Source organism: Magallana gigas, chromosome 9 (assembly GCF_963853765.1).
Source record: "Magallana gigas chromosome 9, xbMagGiga1.1, whole genome shotgun sequence".
NCBI classification, from domain to species: domain Eukaryota; kingdom Metazoa; phylum Mollusca; class Bivalvia; order Ostreida; family Ostreidae; genus Magallana; species Magallana gigas.
Genome location: NC_088861.1, coordinates 28374173 through 28393503, shown reverse-complemented (window position 1 = coordinate 28393503; position 19331 = coordinate 28374173). Strand labels below are relative to the sequence as shown.

General features: G+C 31.2%; 1 protein-coding gene across 1 annotated transcript; it reads left to right on the top strand.

The window, feature by feature from the left end:
* The first annotated feature begins 1398 nt into the window (after positions 1-1398).
* LOC105321872 (ovoinhibitor) lies at positions 1399-11873 on the top strand. The gene is made up of 16 exons (XM_066072452.1): positions 1399-1465; positions 1684-1780; positions 2347-2472; positions 2855-2977; positions 4038-4163; positions 4596-4721; positions 5050-5175; positions 5556-5702; positions 6063-6188; positions 6674-6702; positions 8521-8667; positions 9028-9142; positions 9520-9645; positions 9815-9964; positions 10738-10863; positions 11419-11873. Exons 1-16 carry the CDS (start codon positions 1423-1425, stop codon positions 11456-11458), a joined length of 1773 nt encoding a protein of 590 aa, XP_065928524.1. The 5' UTR covers positions 1399-1422; the 3' UTR covers positions 11459-11873.
* Positions 11874-19331: the final 7458 nt, after the last annotated feature.

Genomic DNA, 19331 nt, shown 5'->3' with positions numbered 1-19331 from the left:
AATATTTCTTTAGCCCAGAAATTCTTAACTTTCAAGTACCTTAAATCTTAAATTGTAAAATATAAAATAATTAAAACATTTACGAAATATTATAGACTATAAGTAATTATTACGTAAAATATATAAAAATCAAAATGTGCACCGTCACAGAAGCACTATGTTTGGTAAAATGAATTGGTTTGAGTTTATCAAACATAATTAAACCACAATTTGGTTTGTGCATAACTTTATGAACTTGCTGTCACAAACTTTCCCTCATCCAATTCTTCACCCCAAACCTGAGATTTTACCTCCAATAAATGCACGTATATTTCAACGATTTGAGTGTTTGGAACTGAGTAAAGTAATTTTATAACGTCGGTGACGGCGGGCCTGGCGTTTTCTTTGTTACATGCATTAAATGAATAATATTTGACTACAGGTTGTGATTATTTAATGCTATGTTAGGAAAATTCAAACCTCAATAGCAAATTACATTAAATTTACCGACCGTATCGAACATATACTGAAAATCTTTACGATGTGTCATGTGTTTTAAACTTCTTAATTTACACTTTTTAAAACTCTTACCTTCAAGTTGGTAATTTCGGGTTGGTATCTGATATATGTTTCATAAAGTGCGAATAGCTTTTGTGATCACAGCGAAAACTAGTAAACAAGCAAGTAAAATATTTAGATTTTAAAAATTCGTTAATTTTGATATAAATGATGTACTAAAGTTACACCACAACTACATAAATAAATTGTTTTTATATTTGATTATCGTATACTATGTCCACAGAGGGTAAATATGAAAGAAATCGGGTTTTTAAGGATGCTTGGTGGTTTACAAATTATAAATCGGATCCTCTTCAATTTGTTTTACATATTAGGGAAGATATCATCGACCATAAAGTTTTTAATTAGTACATGTAAATAAAATCGTATTATTTCATATTTAGCATATTATTTTTTTCTTTTATCTTCATACAAATATCCTTTTTTTTTTTTAAAGTCTGAAAATGGTTATGACAATTCAACTCTCATAAAGTGCATGTACATATAGCACCTATATAAAACTCGTTAGATAAACAGCTTAACTTAACATTTTGAATTTCATATAGCGAACATTTATGAGTATTTTCATAGCAATTATAGTATCATTAAATGATAATACATACGATGTTTTGAGACGGCACTGGCTGGCCATATTAATCGATAAAAGTTCAGTTTGTTTGTTTATCTCATAATTTGCATAATATTTAAAACATCATCAAAGTTGATTTGAATATTCAAATGCCCAAACTTCCACGTTTATGATGAGGATTGGTACAAAACGGTGACGGTAGTGCTAATCACGTGACCTCTGGAATTTTTCTCACGATATAACTGCTGCAAATGCTGGACAATTTGTACACCGGACCAGTACGTACAGCTGTTAAGATGATCTTTCTCGTTTTTGCGCTTACCGCGCTTGCTCTCTCGGGTAAATATTATAACATTCGTTAATATCATTGTTCAATTTGATTTATTTATTCATTTTTTTTAATCTTTATTTAGTTATGTTTATATTGGTTTGTTGTTGTTTTTTTTTAAAAAGATTATCGATAAGAATAGACATAAACTATATAAAACAAAGTAGTTAATTCATTAAAGTATAGAACGTGCTTTTTATAAAATAGACATATTTTTTTTTGGAAATAGACGCAAAAAGTACTGGGTGTGAGTGTCCAGACGTGTTCGAACCGCTATGTGGAAATGACGGCAAAACATATGACAACGAATGTGTGATGATTTGCGCGTGAGTTAATAATTATTTATATGTTGTTGTTCTTTTTTTTCGCTATAATTTTTCACTCTTTGTTATAATTTCGTTTATACCTAATTTTTATTAACATTTAATTTATATGTAATTTTTCTATATTGCATTCATTAGGATACAGGTGTAGTATTGGACACTTGTCAGTATTAATGTGGATGAAAGTACTTTATAATCAAAATATGTTCACTAGCTTGGAATTTTTTTTAACAATAATCGAACAGATATATGATTTTTATTTTTATTTCTTTTTTTTTTCTTTTTTTTTGGGGGGGGGGGGGGGGGTGTGGTAAACCTTGTGAAATCTTCAGATGGATTTGAACTCATAACTTACAGATTTAAAGTTAACGCTTAAAAACGGGGTGGGGGGTATTCAATTTTTTTTGTTAGTTTTGAAATTAAGCACGTTAAAATATGGATGTGTCTCACACCACTTTGGCAGACTTTTCATAGAAAAACAAAATAGATGAAAAATGCTTGATATGCATTTATGTATGATAAGTCTCTTTATATTGTTGTATCAATCGCGTTGCATTTGTTCATTACAGGGGAACGTCACCCAAGTATGACGGGGCTTGTAAGGAGGCATCTGATTGCGCATGCCCACTGATTTCGATTCCCGTATGTGGCAGCGATAAGAAAACTTATGAAAATGACTGTCAGATGAAGTGTTCGTAAGTAGAATTTAATTACTTTTATAATCAGGATATTTCAATAAAAATCATTTTTCCTTGATAAAGTAATAAAAAATAGTTATTGTATAACTGTTAAGAGTTTGCCAATTTCTGTAAATATTTATAATACTTAGGTATACCAACTATTATACATGATTTGAGACGTTTGTTTGAATATACAGTATCGTGTTTAGAAAGGTTCTTGTTTTTTATGTATGAAGGTTTTGTGTATTAACATACTAAGCATAAATCTACTTTACTTTGCTTATCAAATATGAGGAAGCCACAACAAAAAGGTGGACGAAACCAAAACGTATAATTAATTATAAAATTCGATTTTCATAAATGTATGACCTACAGTAGAAAATAATTTTCTCTGCAGCGGAATGTCAAAAGCTTACGACGGAGAATGTGTAAAATCGGAATGCGCATGCCCAATGGTGATTAACAGAGTCTGTGGAACCGACGGGAATACCTACGATAATGAATGCCAACTCCGATGTGCGTAAGTAGAAGGCCAAACTACTATCTTGATTAAGTGATGTACATTTATTTAAGCATTTAATTTAGTCAATTTAACAACAAATAACCAATTAAATAAAGTATCCCCTCTTTAAATAATGTGGAATCATTTAATTTTGTGGGGACCAATTTTCGTCGAGTGTGGGTTTTTCCAACATTCGTGGGGATGTAATTTCGTCGATGCGTCGGTTTTCAGTTTCAGTAACGATAACTTCTCTTCCTAAATTTGTTTTCGTTGAGGTTGTAAATTTGTTCAGTGGAGATGGCTTCCCACGAATACCACGAAAATTGAGCCACCGCTAATTCTAATGATTCCACAGTAATAAGCTTAATATATTGGATTCGTTGAGGTCCTGCTCTGCGTTAACCATATACTAATCAGTCTATTTGTCTGTCCGTCATCTGTTTGTTTGGCTCTCCGTCTGTTCGTCAGTCTGTATGTCCGAGATAACTTATCCCGATAGTTCAGCATCCCTTGACTATATTTTTTTTTACATTTCACCAACAGAGTGATTAGTTACTTTGAACCAAGCTTCTTTGTCAAATGTGAACTTTTTGATATATAACGGAATTATGTGATAAATCGTTGTACGGATCTTCAGATCATCTATTCTCAAAATGACTACATTTGTAAGAAAACAAATCTTTGCCTGCACGTTTTTATTAAACAATTTCTTCTGGACCTATCTGGTTCATTCTTCAATTAGTGCTTTTAGGAAACTGATATACAGAGACCACAAACCAGTTTTCTTAATCAAATGTGAAGATAAAGCAGAGCTTTTGATAATTCATTTTTAAATAATTATTTTTCTCTCATTGACCAAATCTTGTTGAGATGAAAGCAAACAAATCCCGCTAGAAAAGTGGGTGGTGGTGTTATAGGGAGTTAAAGTTCAAAGCAAAGAGGTCCCTTTGAAATAGTCACCGTCCAAATGATGTATTATAAGATATTTGTTGGGTTTTTTTATTTTATAAAATGTTACTCAAACTATGCGAAAAAAAATTGATATCTTTTGTTGATTAATTTGATGTTATTTTGATAGTGGGACAACAATAGAACATGTTGGAGAATGTGGCTTGAAATTCGTGTGTGCCTGTCCAGAAACGGTCAATAAGGTTTGCGGTAATGATGGAAAGACCTACGATAATGATTGTCTTCTAGAATGCACGTGAGTGAAGTTATTCACCATACTTAAGGTTATTATGTTACATCGTGATAACCGTGTAACATTAATTTAACATTTAATTTTATCATAACGTCACCGTTTTCATATTTTTTATGAGACCCAATCTTATTGTTTTTAACCCTTTTTGCATGAAGAAGTTTTAATTACTACTATATCGATTATTTTGCAATTGAAAAAAAATATATATATTTAAAATCCAAAGTAACAAATTAGCTCAAACGATTTCATCTTTTTAAAAAATGCACAAATTATAACAGTTAATGTTTCTTTTGATGCTGCTTTGATATATTCTAAGAGAATATTCAACGGTCACCCTCAATGTGCAATATTCATCCTCCTATCATGACAAAAAAAACCAAATTAAATGTATTAATTTGGTTGATTTATCTGCTATTATTTTGACATGCTTCACAGTGGATGGACAAAGAACCATGACGGTGTGTGTGAAACACATCAGATGTGCAGGTGCCCGAAAATCTCCCATCCAGTTTGCGGACAAGATGAGAAGACTTACGAAAACGAATGTCTCCTTAATTGCAAGTACGTGTCACTTTACTTTTTTTATTTATTGAGAAACGTTTGATATACATGTAGGTAATCGGTGAACGGGTTTCCGACAGGAAGTGTATACTGCTGCATTTTCTTACCAACATTTTATGAAATTGATATGCGTAATATCTTTGAAAAAAAAGATGCATATAATTGTTTTGTTATGATTGTTAAACGATACTGAATATCCGCTTTTTCACTCTAGTACATTCAAATGATATGGCTAAACGTTTTCCCATAATATAATGTGAAATTCATAGTTATGAAATGTAATGAAATGTGAAATTTTCAAAAGCAATGAAATGATTTTTTGTTCCAGTGGTGCTGCTAAATTACATAATGGCGAATGCAACAAGCAGCCGGATTGTGGATGCCCATTCACTTTAAATAAAGTGTGTGGAAAGGACGACAAGACTTATGACAATGAGTGTATGATGAACTGTGCGTAAGTATTTTATATCTCTCTCATTGGACTTATACTTTGATAAATATTAATGGGTTAACCTGTATCGAGAAATGCATATAGGGAAATATTTTCAACACATTTGCATTTATTGCGTTTTAAACAAAGTAGTGGGCTGTGTCTCATTTGAAAGTTGTTAGAAATGATCCGATATTTATATACAAGGCTACCAGAAAGAAGCAAACGATCCTCGTTTTTCAAAATTTGAGCAAGTATGTAGTCAAGTACTCGTATACATGGACCTTATGATTAGTGTATAGTATATACAATAAATTTATAAAACTTTGGTATATAAAAAAAATGATTAAAATAAACCTTGGATTGTGGCGTCCCTACTGTTAATGTTGGTCCACCTTTTGTAGATCTGTGGGTAAGGCGTACGAGGGTGAGTGTCTGAAGGCTGAGTTGGCCGCTCCCGTGGAGCCGGTGTGTATGTGTAACAACATGTACTTCCCCGTCTGTGGTGATGATGGGGTGACGTACGCTAACGAGTGCCTCATGACTTGCCAGTAAGTCATGTCTAGTTTCCTAAAAAAATATATAATTTTTTTTTATTTATTACTTTGTTTACTATTGAAAATGAATAAAACGAAAAGTTTATGTAAACAATGTGCTTATCTGATAAGAAGTTTCACTTTTGTAAATGAATATATCTTTTTTTATTATTATTTATTTATTCTGTTGCATATCTTGCAACTTCAAACATTAAACAAAAGATCACATTTTGTCATGGTTGTATGTATTTTGTTATAGTTTTTTGTCATTTATCTGCAAATAGAAGTTGATTTTGAAAAAAATAATATATGTTATGATATAATAGTATACATGTTAATTTATGATGATTATATGATATGTACTTATACATCTAGTAAAGCTGAGCTTGCCTATGAGGGGGAGTGCGAGGCCACGCCCTCCTGCCACTGTCCCCACATTTACAACCCTGTGTGTGGGAATGACGGCGAGACATACGACAACAGCTGTCTCATGGGATGCAAGTAAGTTACATCAAAATGACATCACATATCATCCTCGGTTACATCAAAATGACGTCACATATCAGCCTCATACTCATTGTTGGTCATAATCGCTTTAAATCAAATTAACATATCAACTGATATAATTTTTATTGTAAATCATTTACTTCTTGGCAGTACTAGAGGTATCATTTTGGGTTTTTATGAAACTTCAACGTAACAAATACTTCAGAAGTATAATATTACAAGGACGTTTAATTAACTGAGAGTGGGATAACGTTTATATGTATGTTGCATTTCAAAATATCATTGTAAATCAATACAATTTCTACATGTATAACATTCCTATAATACTTACCAATCTATACCTTAACGTAGTAAAATTCAGAACTCGAAATTATTTACATGTAACAAAATATATCATTCAGTATTTACTGACTTTCATATTTTCAGTAGTGCTAGATATTTTCATTCATTTTGTAAATAAACTGTTTATTTTTTTCAAGTAATGTGAAAGAAGCCTATCCTGGGTCGTGTAAAAGCTAGTTGTCCAGTTCAGCAGAGGCATGTCTAAAGATTGATTCTCTCGCAGCTGCAATAAACACATATTCTGGATCTCTTTCAAATGACATAATAAAATCAAAAATCTGTATAATATATTACCGTTGTAATTGTAAATGTTATTTAGTTTTTGTTCTTCTCATATTACAAAATAACACCATAATTAACAAAAATGTGCAAAACCTGCAATTGAATGTACTGTTCATTTAGTTCAACTTTTAACATTGTATGAACTTTGAACCTTTTAAAATGATTTTAACGTGTGTCATTTGTATTTGTCTTAGCAAATTTAGTTTTTTAATTATATCATTGATTTGCTTATTAAATATCTCTAAACATCACTCTTATTTGTTTCTTGATATTTTTCAATTGCGATGGTTTTTATATGATTCGTTAAGGATTCATTAGAATTCCTTGATATGTTAGTCCATTTACTACATTTAAAAGAGATCTTTTTTTTCATATAGTTTCATTCTTGTACAAAATTAAGTTATGACAAAGCTGTTATTAATATCCTTTAGAAATTTCGTCTCCTCAATTGTTAGTGTTGTTTTCATTTGATATATAAAATATTCAAATTGTTCACTTTATATTGCCGAAATTACTGCAATATAAATTTTATTTATTTACAGTATCTCAACAGTGCAGAATTTACAATATTTTAAACTCCCAATTTTGATTGCTTTTTAACTTCCAAGTACTTTAGAGGCTTTGAACATGATTTATTGTCTATTTTATTCCATGCGGAAACATTTTTTGACTATTGAATGATTTAGTAAACAAACTACGAAACGTTTATTAGTTTTCTCGTTATCTTTTTTCCCGTAGCTAGGTACACGATTTAAGAAGTCTAAAAGTTGTCAACCAATAATTCTTGTTAATGCATTATTGGGTTTTTTTTAACACCCCCCCCCCTCCCATGACGTAACTCGTGAGGTTGGTGTTTTGCTAACAAGAAAAATAAACTCGTTTTTATTAAAAAGAAAAAAAACATCAAAATATTTAATAAATAAAAACTGAAATTGAAAAAGGTATAGTTGTTGTTTTTCATTTATGATTTTATTATTTTTACAGGAAATGGAAAAAATAAAAATGTTTATATTTTCCTAGCAAAACCACCAGACATGCAAGAGTACTCGTTTTGAAAAAATGGGTAGACTATAGATAAGGTTTTAACATTGTGTATAAAAAAAAATGTTTTATCATGCGCCCTCCAATAACTTTTTTTTGACTTTATTTTCTTTTTTTTAATTTCAATTTCAATTCACTTATTCTGTTTTTTATCACCTATTTTCTGTTTGTTTGTTTACGTTATCTAACGTTAGTTAGTTATCAAAAGAAAACTTTTTTTTTAAATGCAGAAAAATCCAAACACAATGATCATAATTCTTGTCTATTTGTCTATCAATGTGTATGAAATGAATACACTTAATTAGGCATAATGTTGATTTTAAGAAGCATAATGTTCCTTATATTGACCAATAAACGGCAGATGGAACATTGACGCTGTAATTAACAAGCTGGTACATGTAGATTTACCGATAAAATACACAATGATTATCATTCCTGTTTATTTGTTTATCGATATGTATGAAATGAATGCATTTTAATAAGGCATATTGTTGATTTTAAGAACTATTATATTCGCTATATTGACCAATGCATTTACGATGTAACAAGCTGGTTCATGTAGCTTTATCGATAAAATATTACTTTGTTTATCTGTCCCACATTTCCTTATTACATAACTTTAAATAAAAAAAAATATTTATGATATCACGGGACGTTTATCATCGCATGCACCACGTGACATTAAAATTTGCATCTCAATATAAAACAAACCCTAAACCTGGTCCACGATTCAGAGACATTTTGATGATCAGAAAGATTGCAGACATGTTTCTTATCATCGTTGTTCTAGCAAGTGTTGCCTTCTCAGGTAAAATACATTTATACTTTATATACTCCAACAGGTTATTTTGAGATAGAGAGAGAGAGAGAGAGAGAGAGACAGAGAGAGACAGACAGACAGACAGACAAAGATTCAGATGCACAGAAGGTAGAAGATAGAAGATATATTTTGATTGGATAGTACTTTTAAAAATATTATAGGGAGATATTCTTACGTACGGATTTATAGTTAATATCTGAATATTCCACGCATGTGCATAAATGCATAAAGGGTAGGTCAATATCCTTTGTATTATATTTGCAACAACAATGATGTTTATATTGATAAAGGAACCCAGTATTTCATTATTTCTTGTGTGTATCGTAAGATGTAATGTTTTGGTTGTACATGTTATATTAAATATAGAATCAAAGAGTACGGGATGTGCCTGCCCCAGAATCTACATTCCTCTTTGTGGAGAAGATGGAGTAACTTATGACAACGAATGCACAATGAACTGCACGTAAGCAAAGATATTTGTTCACAACATTTTTTTTCTTCAAATATTTGTTTGGTTTTTCTTTCAATTGATTTCATGATATCAATTTCAAACATAAAAAAATCCACATTGCATGGGATTTCAGACACTGCTAGGAAATTGTTTAAAAAAAAGAATCACATAATAAACCTGTTCATTTTAGTCATTTGAAAATTAACTGCAAGGTTTGGAAATGTGACTGAACAACAGATCTATGCCATTAAATCTCTTTTCAGTCAAATTTCAGTCATATTTCATTTGACTGAATGGGACAGGCTCATCTTGTGGATTATTTTTTACAAATTGCTAAAAATGCCTGGAATTCCAATACATGTATTAATTTTTTAATGAAAAATTGAAAGAGGGGCTACAAAACTACATGACGGAAGCTGTGAATCGTCTACTGCCTGTCCTTGTCCACTGACCTACATTCCAGTGTGTGGGGACGACGGGAAAACATACGATAATGAATGTCTGTTAGAATGCGCGTGAGTTAGATGACGCGAATCTCTATTTATGACTCTTTATACGAGTATTATTTTGATATAAATCTATAAAGATTACCTTTATAAATGATAAAAAAATGATTTTTATAAAAATTTGAATTTCAAGTTTTTTAAATATTTTAATGTCAGTAATTATGATTTAACATTGTAGCAGCTCCGTGGGTATGGCATACAAGGGAGCGTGTCAAGAAGCAAAGTTAGCTGCACCGATTGAGCCGGTGTGTACTTGTAACAAAATGTACTTCCCTGTGTGTGGTAGTGACGGCTTGACGTACAACAACGAGTGTCTGATGACCTGTCAGTAAGTCATACGAAGTATTGTAGAAAGTTACTAAAAAAATAATATTACTTTTCATTCAAGTAATACAGTAAAACTCATTTAGTACGAACACGAATATAGCGAATTCTCGGATATAGCGAAGTGTTTTTTTAATCCTCGGTGAAATTCTTAACAAATCTTTGCAAAATTTTACGGTTATAAGGAATTTGGATATAACGAATTTACGGATATAGCGAACTGATTATGAGTCCCGTAGAGGTGAATGATAACGGAATTTTACACCTTTATAACGAATTTCTTTACAGTTTAAAAAGGTTTGTTTTATCATTTAACAAAATAGTTTGAATGATTCAGTTTCATATGATTTTTTTTTCAATTCACGATCCGATTATTAGAGATATCAACGTAATGTATTTTTATTTAAGTCTCAATTAGCAAAAATTATTGTCCAGTGAAAGAAACATTGTCATGTATATAGTGAATTCGCTGTAGATATTATTACGAATTCGTTTTACGGATTTAACGAATTACGGATATAACGAAGTAATTCAATTGGTTCCTAGGACTTCGCTTTAACCGAGTTTACTGTAACAAGAGGAAATATAAGGGTTTGATTTATTTACTGAAAAAAAAAACATTAAATCGTTGCTTTTTGTTGTTTATCATAGAAATTATTTTTTATCATATAGATGATTCAATTTTCTGCACTTCAAAAATACTTTAGGCTTCTTTTTTGAAGAAATATTTTATATCATTCATAAAAAGGTAAAAAGCTAATACTCTTCCTATTTCAGCGGCGCTTTAAAGTCACATGATGGCGAGTGTATAAGAATGGCAGATTGCGCATGCCAGCGAATCATGAATCCAGTTTGCGGGAAAGACGGCAAAACCTACAACAATGAATGCTTGATGAACTGCGCGTGAGTTAACAAAAATTCAAATATTCACTTTCGCGTCTTTTCTCTACAATTATAAGAAGCTGTTAAAGGTATCATAGCATCTGATATTAGGCTGTTGATGGCTTGTCCACAGAGCCCTAAGAGCTCAAGTCTACTTGAAACAACAAAATACATGTATAAACTGCAGTAAAGGAGTGGTGAATTTTCCTAAAATGTATTCTTTCATTACAATGCTCATTTTTGAAGGCAATGCTAAAAATTTCAAACACCATATGATTTTTGTTTTATTTTTATTGTTTAGTCAGAATTAATGTAGCTCTGGGAGTCAACTTAAAATGATATTTTAAGGAAATTTTTGAAAGAATGTAATACTTGAATTATTTGCATCAATAATTAAGTTTAATTTAATCAAGTTTATTTATTTATGCCTTTGTTTTATTTTTACCTTAATATCCAACAAACACTGACACTTTTTACATTGGGATTGAATCAAGTGTACTTGGCTATGATGAAGTATATAGATGCTGGTAGATGTACATGTGGGTTTTTTTCTGACCTGTAATTTTCTTGTTGTAGGAATGTGATAGAGGACTACCCTGGTGCCTGCAAAATATAATTCATAGTTATAGAGACGCATATACAATATCTCCTGCTTGAGTTTTTGTTGCTTGTTTAACCAGAAAATTTATTTAACTTAATTGAATACATGTAAATGTACTTATATTTTCCATTATGATACGATCAACAAAATGCTTGAAACTGGATTTCAAAATTATTGATCATTTAGAGACTATACTGGACATCAGTGTATTGAAAAAATATGTCCTTTGATTTCCTTGGATACCATTTTATCCTAAACTTTTGTTTGTACATGTATCTAATGTTTTCTTGATTTTATGATTATGATGAAATAAAACTAATCCTTGGTTTGCATCAGAAATTTTTTTGAAGTAATGTTGATGACTGCATAATACTTATCCTTGGTTTGTAAATACTACTGATGATTAAATAAAACTTATCTAGAAAGCTTATGTATATTTTTTTTATTTCTTATCGTTAACAACCCCATACATATATCTCAAGTTGAAAAATAACAGAAATATCACGACTTGGTAGCATTTTATATTCACACTCGTTTCACTTTAGAGAGAGAGAGAAGGAGAGAGAGAGAGAAGAAACAATCGTTTGTTTTCAATGAGGTGCCACCTGGGAACGATTACAACATCAGAAATCGCTATACCGTTGATGTCATCTGTTTTTCTTATTTCCTCACATATCCTCCTATATCTGAAAACTTAAATAAATTACACGTAGCATGCTGAATCATATGATAATGAAGAAACATTTGTCACTCGCTACGTACGACAAGTTGATCAGGAAATGTGCACTGCCACAATGAACGCGGCATCGTTTTCAAAATAAAACGGGGCCTCTTCCCAATTAAAGCGAAAACCAGTTTACAACCTCATCAAAAAGAGTTACAACTGCATATACATGTAAAGAAGTCATCACACAATATAATGAAATCAACACATCATGTAAAGGCTTACGTGTACGTGGGTTGTTCGAATATTATTGGGACAGCATAAATATTTTCCTTTCTAAGTTATAAATACTGGTGAACATTGGTATAAGCGTTGAAAAAACCTGAACAAATCACATAACAAAGTAATATACATAAACATGTCTGTGGTCGGGGTAGACATAAACTCGGAGATAAATAAACTTACACAGACAGTTACTTACTAAGTGTCTTTACATCAACAATTAATTTATAGTAAAGGAAATCAAATCATATATATATATATATATATATATATATATATATATATATATATATATATATATATATATATATATATATATATCTTCATTTTGCTATTTATTGTCACTAACTTGTGTGCAAGATTCACTTGTGTTCACTTGTGTTCGAGTTGAAATACGGATATATTTACTAAGTTATAGAAATCTGACTTCGACGGTAAAAAATTGCCACATCATATAAAGGATTTACCATTGCATGTAACGCTTTCACCACACTATATAAAGGTTTAACCACCATACATATTGATTTTAACATACATGTACTATAACATGAAATTAGCACAGCATACAATGAACTTGTCGCATAGTAATGTCAAGACAAGAAGTTGCACTGCATAAAATGATTTTACGGCTACATTGATGAGTGTACCACATAATAAGACGACTGAACAACAGATCATTATGAGTTTATCCCTGTATAAAATGAGTTGATCATATCATATAAAGATTACATTCAATTCATAAAATGAATAAACCACTGCACCTAATGATCTTACGACATAAGGTAATAATGTTCCTACTTCTTATATGGATAAAAATTTTACCCCTGAATATAATGATGAAATCACCGTATATAATAATGATGTTAGCAGTCTACTGTGGTTTCATTAATATTCAAAGGTATCAATTTTCGTAGTTAAAGTGTAAAACACAGTGTCAAGGATACGTAAATTCGTGGCCATTGACCCTATCAATACAAAATGTTAGTAGAAATTGCACTTCGATGAACATTTATTTTCACAGATAAACTTATAAACAAAATCCACGAAAATTGGCATTCGACGAATATTTATGAAACCACAGTATATAATGACATTACCACTGCATATAATGATATTACTATTGCATATAAAAGATATACCAATTCATATAAAGTGAAATTGACCTTAAGGCAGCTATGGCGTTCCATACGATCAGCTCGGCCGATATCTTTTGATGGCCGTAATATATATTACGGTCTTCGGCTTTCCTACAGTGAAATTGCAGTAAAGAAAGAAAACTACACTGCACCGTATGTTAACGTATTTCAAAGCAATATAGATGTATTTGCATAATATTATTTATTTCTCTAAAAGCATTATTATCAATATAATAGCATGTACTTTACACGTAGTTTATATATAAAAGTTTAACTAAAATAGTTTAAGAGAATCTCTTGTAGTAATCAATTGTTTTAAATTTGAAACGAATATTAAACAATTCTAAATTCAAAGACTAAAGTACACTTTGTGTTAAATTTTACAATAAAATTGCATAAAACAGTGCGACATTTAAGTCCGGACATGACGAAGTCCGGGCTTTTAGCTACCATTTCCATTGGACATAGCTTACTTTTGTTTATATATCTTGGTGGGACATTTTCCTTTGATCCTATCATGTCAGCATGAATGTACACATTGCTCTAGTTTTCTTGTAATTGTCTCTCAAATATCAAAATCCCATGGGATTTTGGTGGGATTTTTCATCCCATCTCAAACCCCACTAAAATCCCATGGGAGAAAAAAATCTTTGTGGGATATAAACTCCCGTGGGATTTTTTCTCCCATCATTGGTGTTTATAGGATAAATAATCCTCTAAAAGGCTTTTATAGGATTTAAAATCCTATGAATCACCATGTTGGGATATTTTATCCCAGAGGATAAAAAGTCCTCTAAATATATCATCTTGATTGATTGTATGTTGGGGTTAACTAAACACTTATGATTCAATTGTCTGATCATATAGTCTAGTAAAAGCAATATTCAAACAACCAATGTATTAATTTATTAGATAATGTCATTATATCCATCTAATGAATTACACGTGCTAAATTATATGTACCATCAATAACATATTCTTCTTGAAATGACTTAATAGAGCTTATAACAATAAGATCTAACAAATTCTGAGAAAATAAATACCAAGAATTACCAATTCTATTGAATATTAATAAAAGTATTTCTGTTTATGTAAACCCACAAACTCTTATGATTCAATTGTCTGATCATATAGTCTAGTAAAAGCAATACTAGTATTCAAAAAACCAATGTATTAATTTATTAGATAATGTCATTATATCCATCTAATGAATTACATGTGCTAAATTATATGTACTATCGATAACATATTCTTCTTGAAATGACTTAATAGAGCTTATAACAATAAGATTTAACAAATTCTGAGAAAATAAATACCAAAAATTACCAATTCTATTGAATATTAATGAAAATATTTCTGTTTATGTAAACCCATAAACTCTAGACTTACTTTTCACTGCTGCAAGGAGACTCATTTTTGTTTAAAATTTTGATTGATTGATATGATTTGATTTGATACTGTACATCAGGTGAACCGGCATGACCCAAGGAACAAGAAAATATATGATTAATGGGCGGGGATCTCGACTATTTTCAAGATATTTGGGCACTTCCTGTTCAAAGGGGGGGGGGGGGGGGGGGGAGGGGGGTCATGACCACCCTTGGGGCCCATGACCTATATACTATTTGATGCTCCTTGACACAAGGAACAAGAATATATTTAGTTTAGGGGTGGGGATCTCAACCATTTTTGAGATATTTGGGCACTTCCTGTTCAATGGGGGTCAGGAAAACCCCCAGGGCCCATAACCTACATACCATTTGATGCCCCTTAACACAAATGACAAGAATATAAGTAGTCTGGGGTTGGGGATCTCATAGGAATTTTAATGAGATATTTGAATTAGGGCACTTCCTGTGTCAGGGGTAGACGGAACCACCCCCATATGGCCATAACCTACCGGTATATACCATATGATGCCCCATTACACAAGGAACAAGAATATTTATGGTTTAAGGGTGAGGAGTCACGGTTTTTCAAATATTAAGTAATTTCCCATTAACCTGGGGGTTGGGGAATATATATAGTCTCCAGAGATCATATCTATAATGTACCATGTATTGACCATAATTAACACTCAATATATTTAGCATTTGAAAAATCCATGTCAATATCTTTAACGGTTTTCAAGTTATAACCATTTACAATATAGTGTATAATTTTTCCCTAAGGATTCAATGTTAGACCCCACCCTATTTGACCCCCCAAAACTATGGTTGCCCAACCCCAATTTAAAAACAATAAATTCAAAATTTAAAACAGGGTATGCAGGCCTATCATATCCTTGAGTTGTGTACAACTCTGTTCAACCATCTCTGAGAAACGCGATGGACAAGTTCAAAGGCAAGAAAGAAGAAAAAGAAGAAACCGCTTTCAAAAACAATGTCTCCAAACTTCTTTTGGGAGACTTAATTACAAAAGGTACAATGTAAACAATTATTTTTATATGCATACAGAAGGAGAGTTCATAAATACTCCCTCTTAATTCGGTTACATGTGTAGAATGGCCACCACTTGAGTAAAATTTGGCCTACCCAGAATTTATAGGCTTAAGTTAATTACTGAGATAAGCGATAAAAACAGTTTTTATCAATTTAATCATTAAATTTATAAATCTGCAGTGAAGTTGCTCTCTGGTTTTATGAAATAACATTAAGAAACCTGACTAATTATAAATACCCATTTTTTTTTTTATAAGAATATGTCTCTTTCAAATGTAGTAATTACATGTAAACAAATGTAGTTATCATAGTATCAACCTTAAAAACCCAAGTGTATGTATCCTGTGCAAAAGTGATATTTAAGATGTTTTTACATTAGTTAAAAAATCATCTCTCTTCTTTTATTACGCATATACATGTATGATATGCATGCGCGGATCCAGAAAATTTTTCCAGGGGGGGTCCGAAGGATAATTGTGTTTGCCAGGGGGGGTCCGAGGCATATTTTCGCGATAATTTTACTATGTAAATTTAATAAATTTTCATTTTCCAGGGGGGGGGGGGGGGTCGGGACCCCCCCGACCCCCCCTCTAGATCCGCGCATGATATGTAAAGGTACACTTGACCTTCAAATAACATCTAGCTACTATATTTATGGTACTTCTATTGAATCGAACAAGAATCAACATATTTTTACCCTTTTATTGTATATATGCGTCAAAAATGTAGAAATACATGTAAAAATTGAACATTTTTCATGAAATTCTTATCCATCTCCAGCTACCCTGGTGTGTTTGAATTTTATTTAAATTAAAGGTAGGCATATCATACTTGCAGGTCCTACTGTTTTAGCATGCATATGGTTTATCAAAAGGAGACTAGAAACCAGAATAGATAAGATATTCACTAAATATGATTGTTAAACTTCCATTTTCATGAAAAAAAAAAAAAAAACACATGCAGGATGGCATGTCTAGTTGTGAATAAAAATGCTACAAATCATCCATTTACCAAAAAAAGAGCAATTTCTGAGCATCAGTGATGATTATTTCAAATATGTGTAAGAAATGACCCTAGAAAATTGCCACAAATTTCATAATATTAGGTAAAATATTTCAAACTATAATTGCTTTTTATGACAATCAAAATAGGGGGGGGTGTAATACATGTAAGAGTATTTCTAAGTGATTTGATGCTTTTATCATGGTAATATTATGTAGATGTATGTAGTACTGAATAAGGTTTCTTATTCAAGGAGGTTGAACAACAATTGATGTCTAAAAGATTAAGTTAATATGTTTTACTAAAGGAGAGCCCCATGAATCTGTGTTAAATAGAGGAGTGGGGAAATGGTTACTTAAGGTTCACTTAAATGGCTATATTTTTCTTAGACCTCAATGGAATTGGCAATATGATGCATATTTTTTCTCAGAATTGCATAAGCTTTCTAATTTCATCTTTTCATAGAATTTTAGTGTAAGTTAAAGAGAGCAAGTCACACAGTTTTGGATAAGAATGAGAGTAACTCCCTCCTAAATGATTATTTTTTTTAAAATGAAATATGTTTAAAGATATTAATTGTTCCTCTTGAGTTGAGAATTGTAACTCATTTTTAAAGAAGTGTTCATCCCACGGTTACCTAAGGAAGTTTTTGTCCCATGCTTTTCCTTTATGAAAAAGTAATTGTCCCATGCCTGTTAAATGAACTGGGTCCCATAATAGTGATAAATTTAAGGTTCTCAAAAATTATAGCTCGATCATACAGCCTCAAAACATTAGATTTGCTCATCTGATCGACTTACATTGGAATCATTATTATATGACTGACATTTATTAGTCAAGATTGTTTTAAAATATCTACTGAATGGCGGATCAGAAGCTGGAACCCATTAATTTCTTAAATAACATTTATTTATTATGCAGTTGTATTATGTTGGTCTCAGTGGTACTTTTATGGATATTGTGAGGTTATACTATAAACACTTAAATGTTTATTCAATAGTTATGTTTCATATTAAATTTTTCCTAATACTCTAATTTAAGCATATTTTATTGAGTAATCAAATGGATTAGGCAACAGGCAAAGCCTATATAAACCCTCTCCAAAATAAAAAGTCAAGAAGTGGTGTTATAAAATAATCATAGAATATAGTATAATATAGTATGTAGTATAATTTACCAGTTTACAGAGTGATATGTTATTGATATATTTGTATACAAAACAAAGGATAATTGGATAATAAATAATAAGCTTGACTTTTGTCATATGATGATAAATTAACTTGTTGTTTAGCATATACATGAACACATTCATTCCTACATTTATAAACCCATCACCTCATTCATTCATACCGACAGACAGACATAGAATATTAGTCCTAATACTCTGCTCAATGAGCTTAAATAAAGCTCTGAATACATCCATGTATTTTTAACCAGTGAACCCTAATGTTCAACAACTCTCTCTCTCTCCCCTAATGAATGATTTCGGTTTGTTTCAAAGTTAATTAATATGAACATGATTATATATACCGGGTTTGTCTTCTTTCTCTCTATTCTCTGAAAATTTTTGGCCATAGGTTTGAAAGGATTAATTCTGATTTTTAACTTGCAGTTACCTACATGTAGTACTTAATTATTTCTGATCGACTTCTTCTATTCATTGACAAGATGTTTTAGTAACTAAAAGCCTTGTATTTATGTTACTCATTATTTACTGAAGTTGTTGTCTTTCTGGGCAGTCATATGGTATATCATGTACATGAATATTGTTGTTTGACAATACACTTATTAAAATGTACATGTAGTAGTGTAACAAGGACTATTCATAAAACCACAATGTCTATTCTAGATGATGTAGATATACTGGCAGCCTATGGAAATATGCCCCCATGTACTTCATGTATATATTAACTCATATCAGTAAACAGCAGTTAGAACATGAACTAAGATGGCAAATGGATATCCACATTAAATACTCCTAAATTAAGAACATAAAAACTATCAAAGGAAAATTCTTGCCTAAAAAATTATACATCTCAATGAACATTCCTAAACATATTGTTAGCTAGATCAACAATAGCACAGTTTCGATGTGGGGTACTACCCCTGAAAATAGAGACTGCACCATTTCAGGGTGAACTTGTCTAGACTGAGTGCACATGAAAACTCTGTAGATGAAATACATGTAGAGGACACATTCCAATTTCTTCTGAAATGAACTTAGATTACAGTCTCAGAAGAAAACTTTTATTTTAAAAAGAAAAAGAAAAATTTTATACACATGTATAATTAATATTATTCGAAGAATATAAGTTGATATATGAGTTTAGTTTGTAATAGGAGTAGTAAAATAATTTGACTAT

Excerpts from the sequence above, each read along its gene's own strand:
- LOC105321872 (XM_066072452.1), top strand. The coding sequence starts at position 1,423 with ATGATCTTTCTCGTTTTTGCGCTTACCGCGCTTGCTCTCTCGG. Across the intron at positions 6,703-8,520 it reads AGAAGCCTATCCTGGGTCGT|ATCGCATGCACCACGTGACA; the intron begins GTAAAAGCTAGT and ends GGGACGTTTATC. Across the intron at positions 9,143-9,519 it reads GAATGCACAATGAACTGCAC|AGGGGCTACAAAACTACATG; the intron begins GTAAGCAAAGAT and ends AAAAATTGAAAG.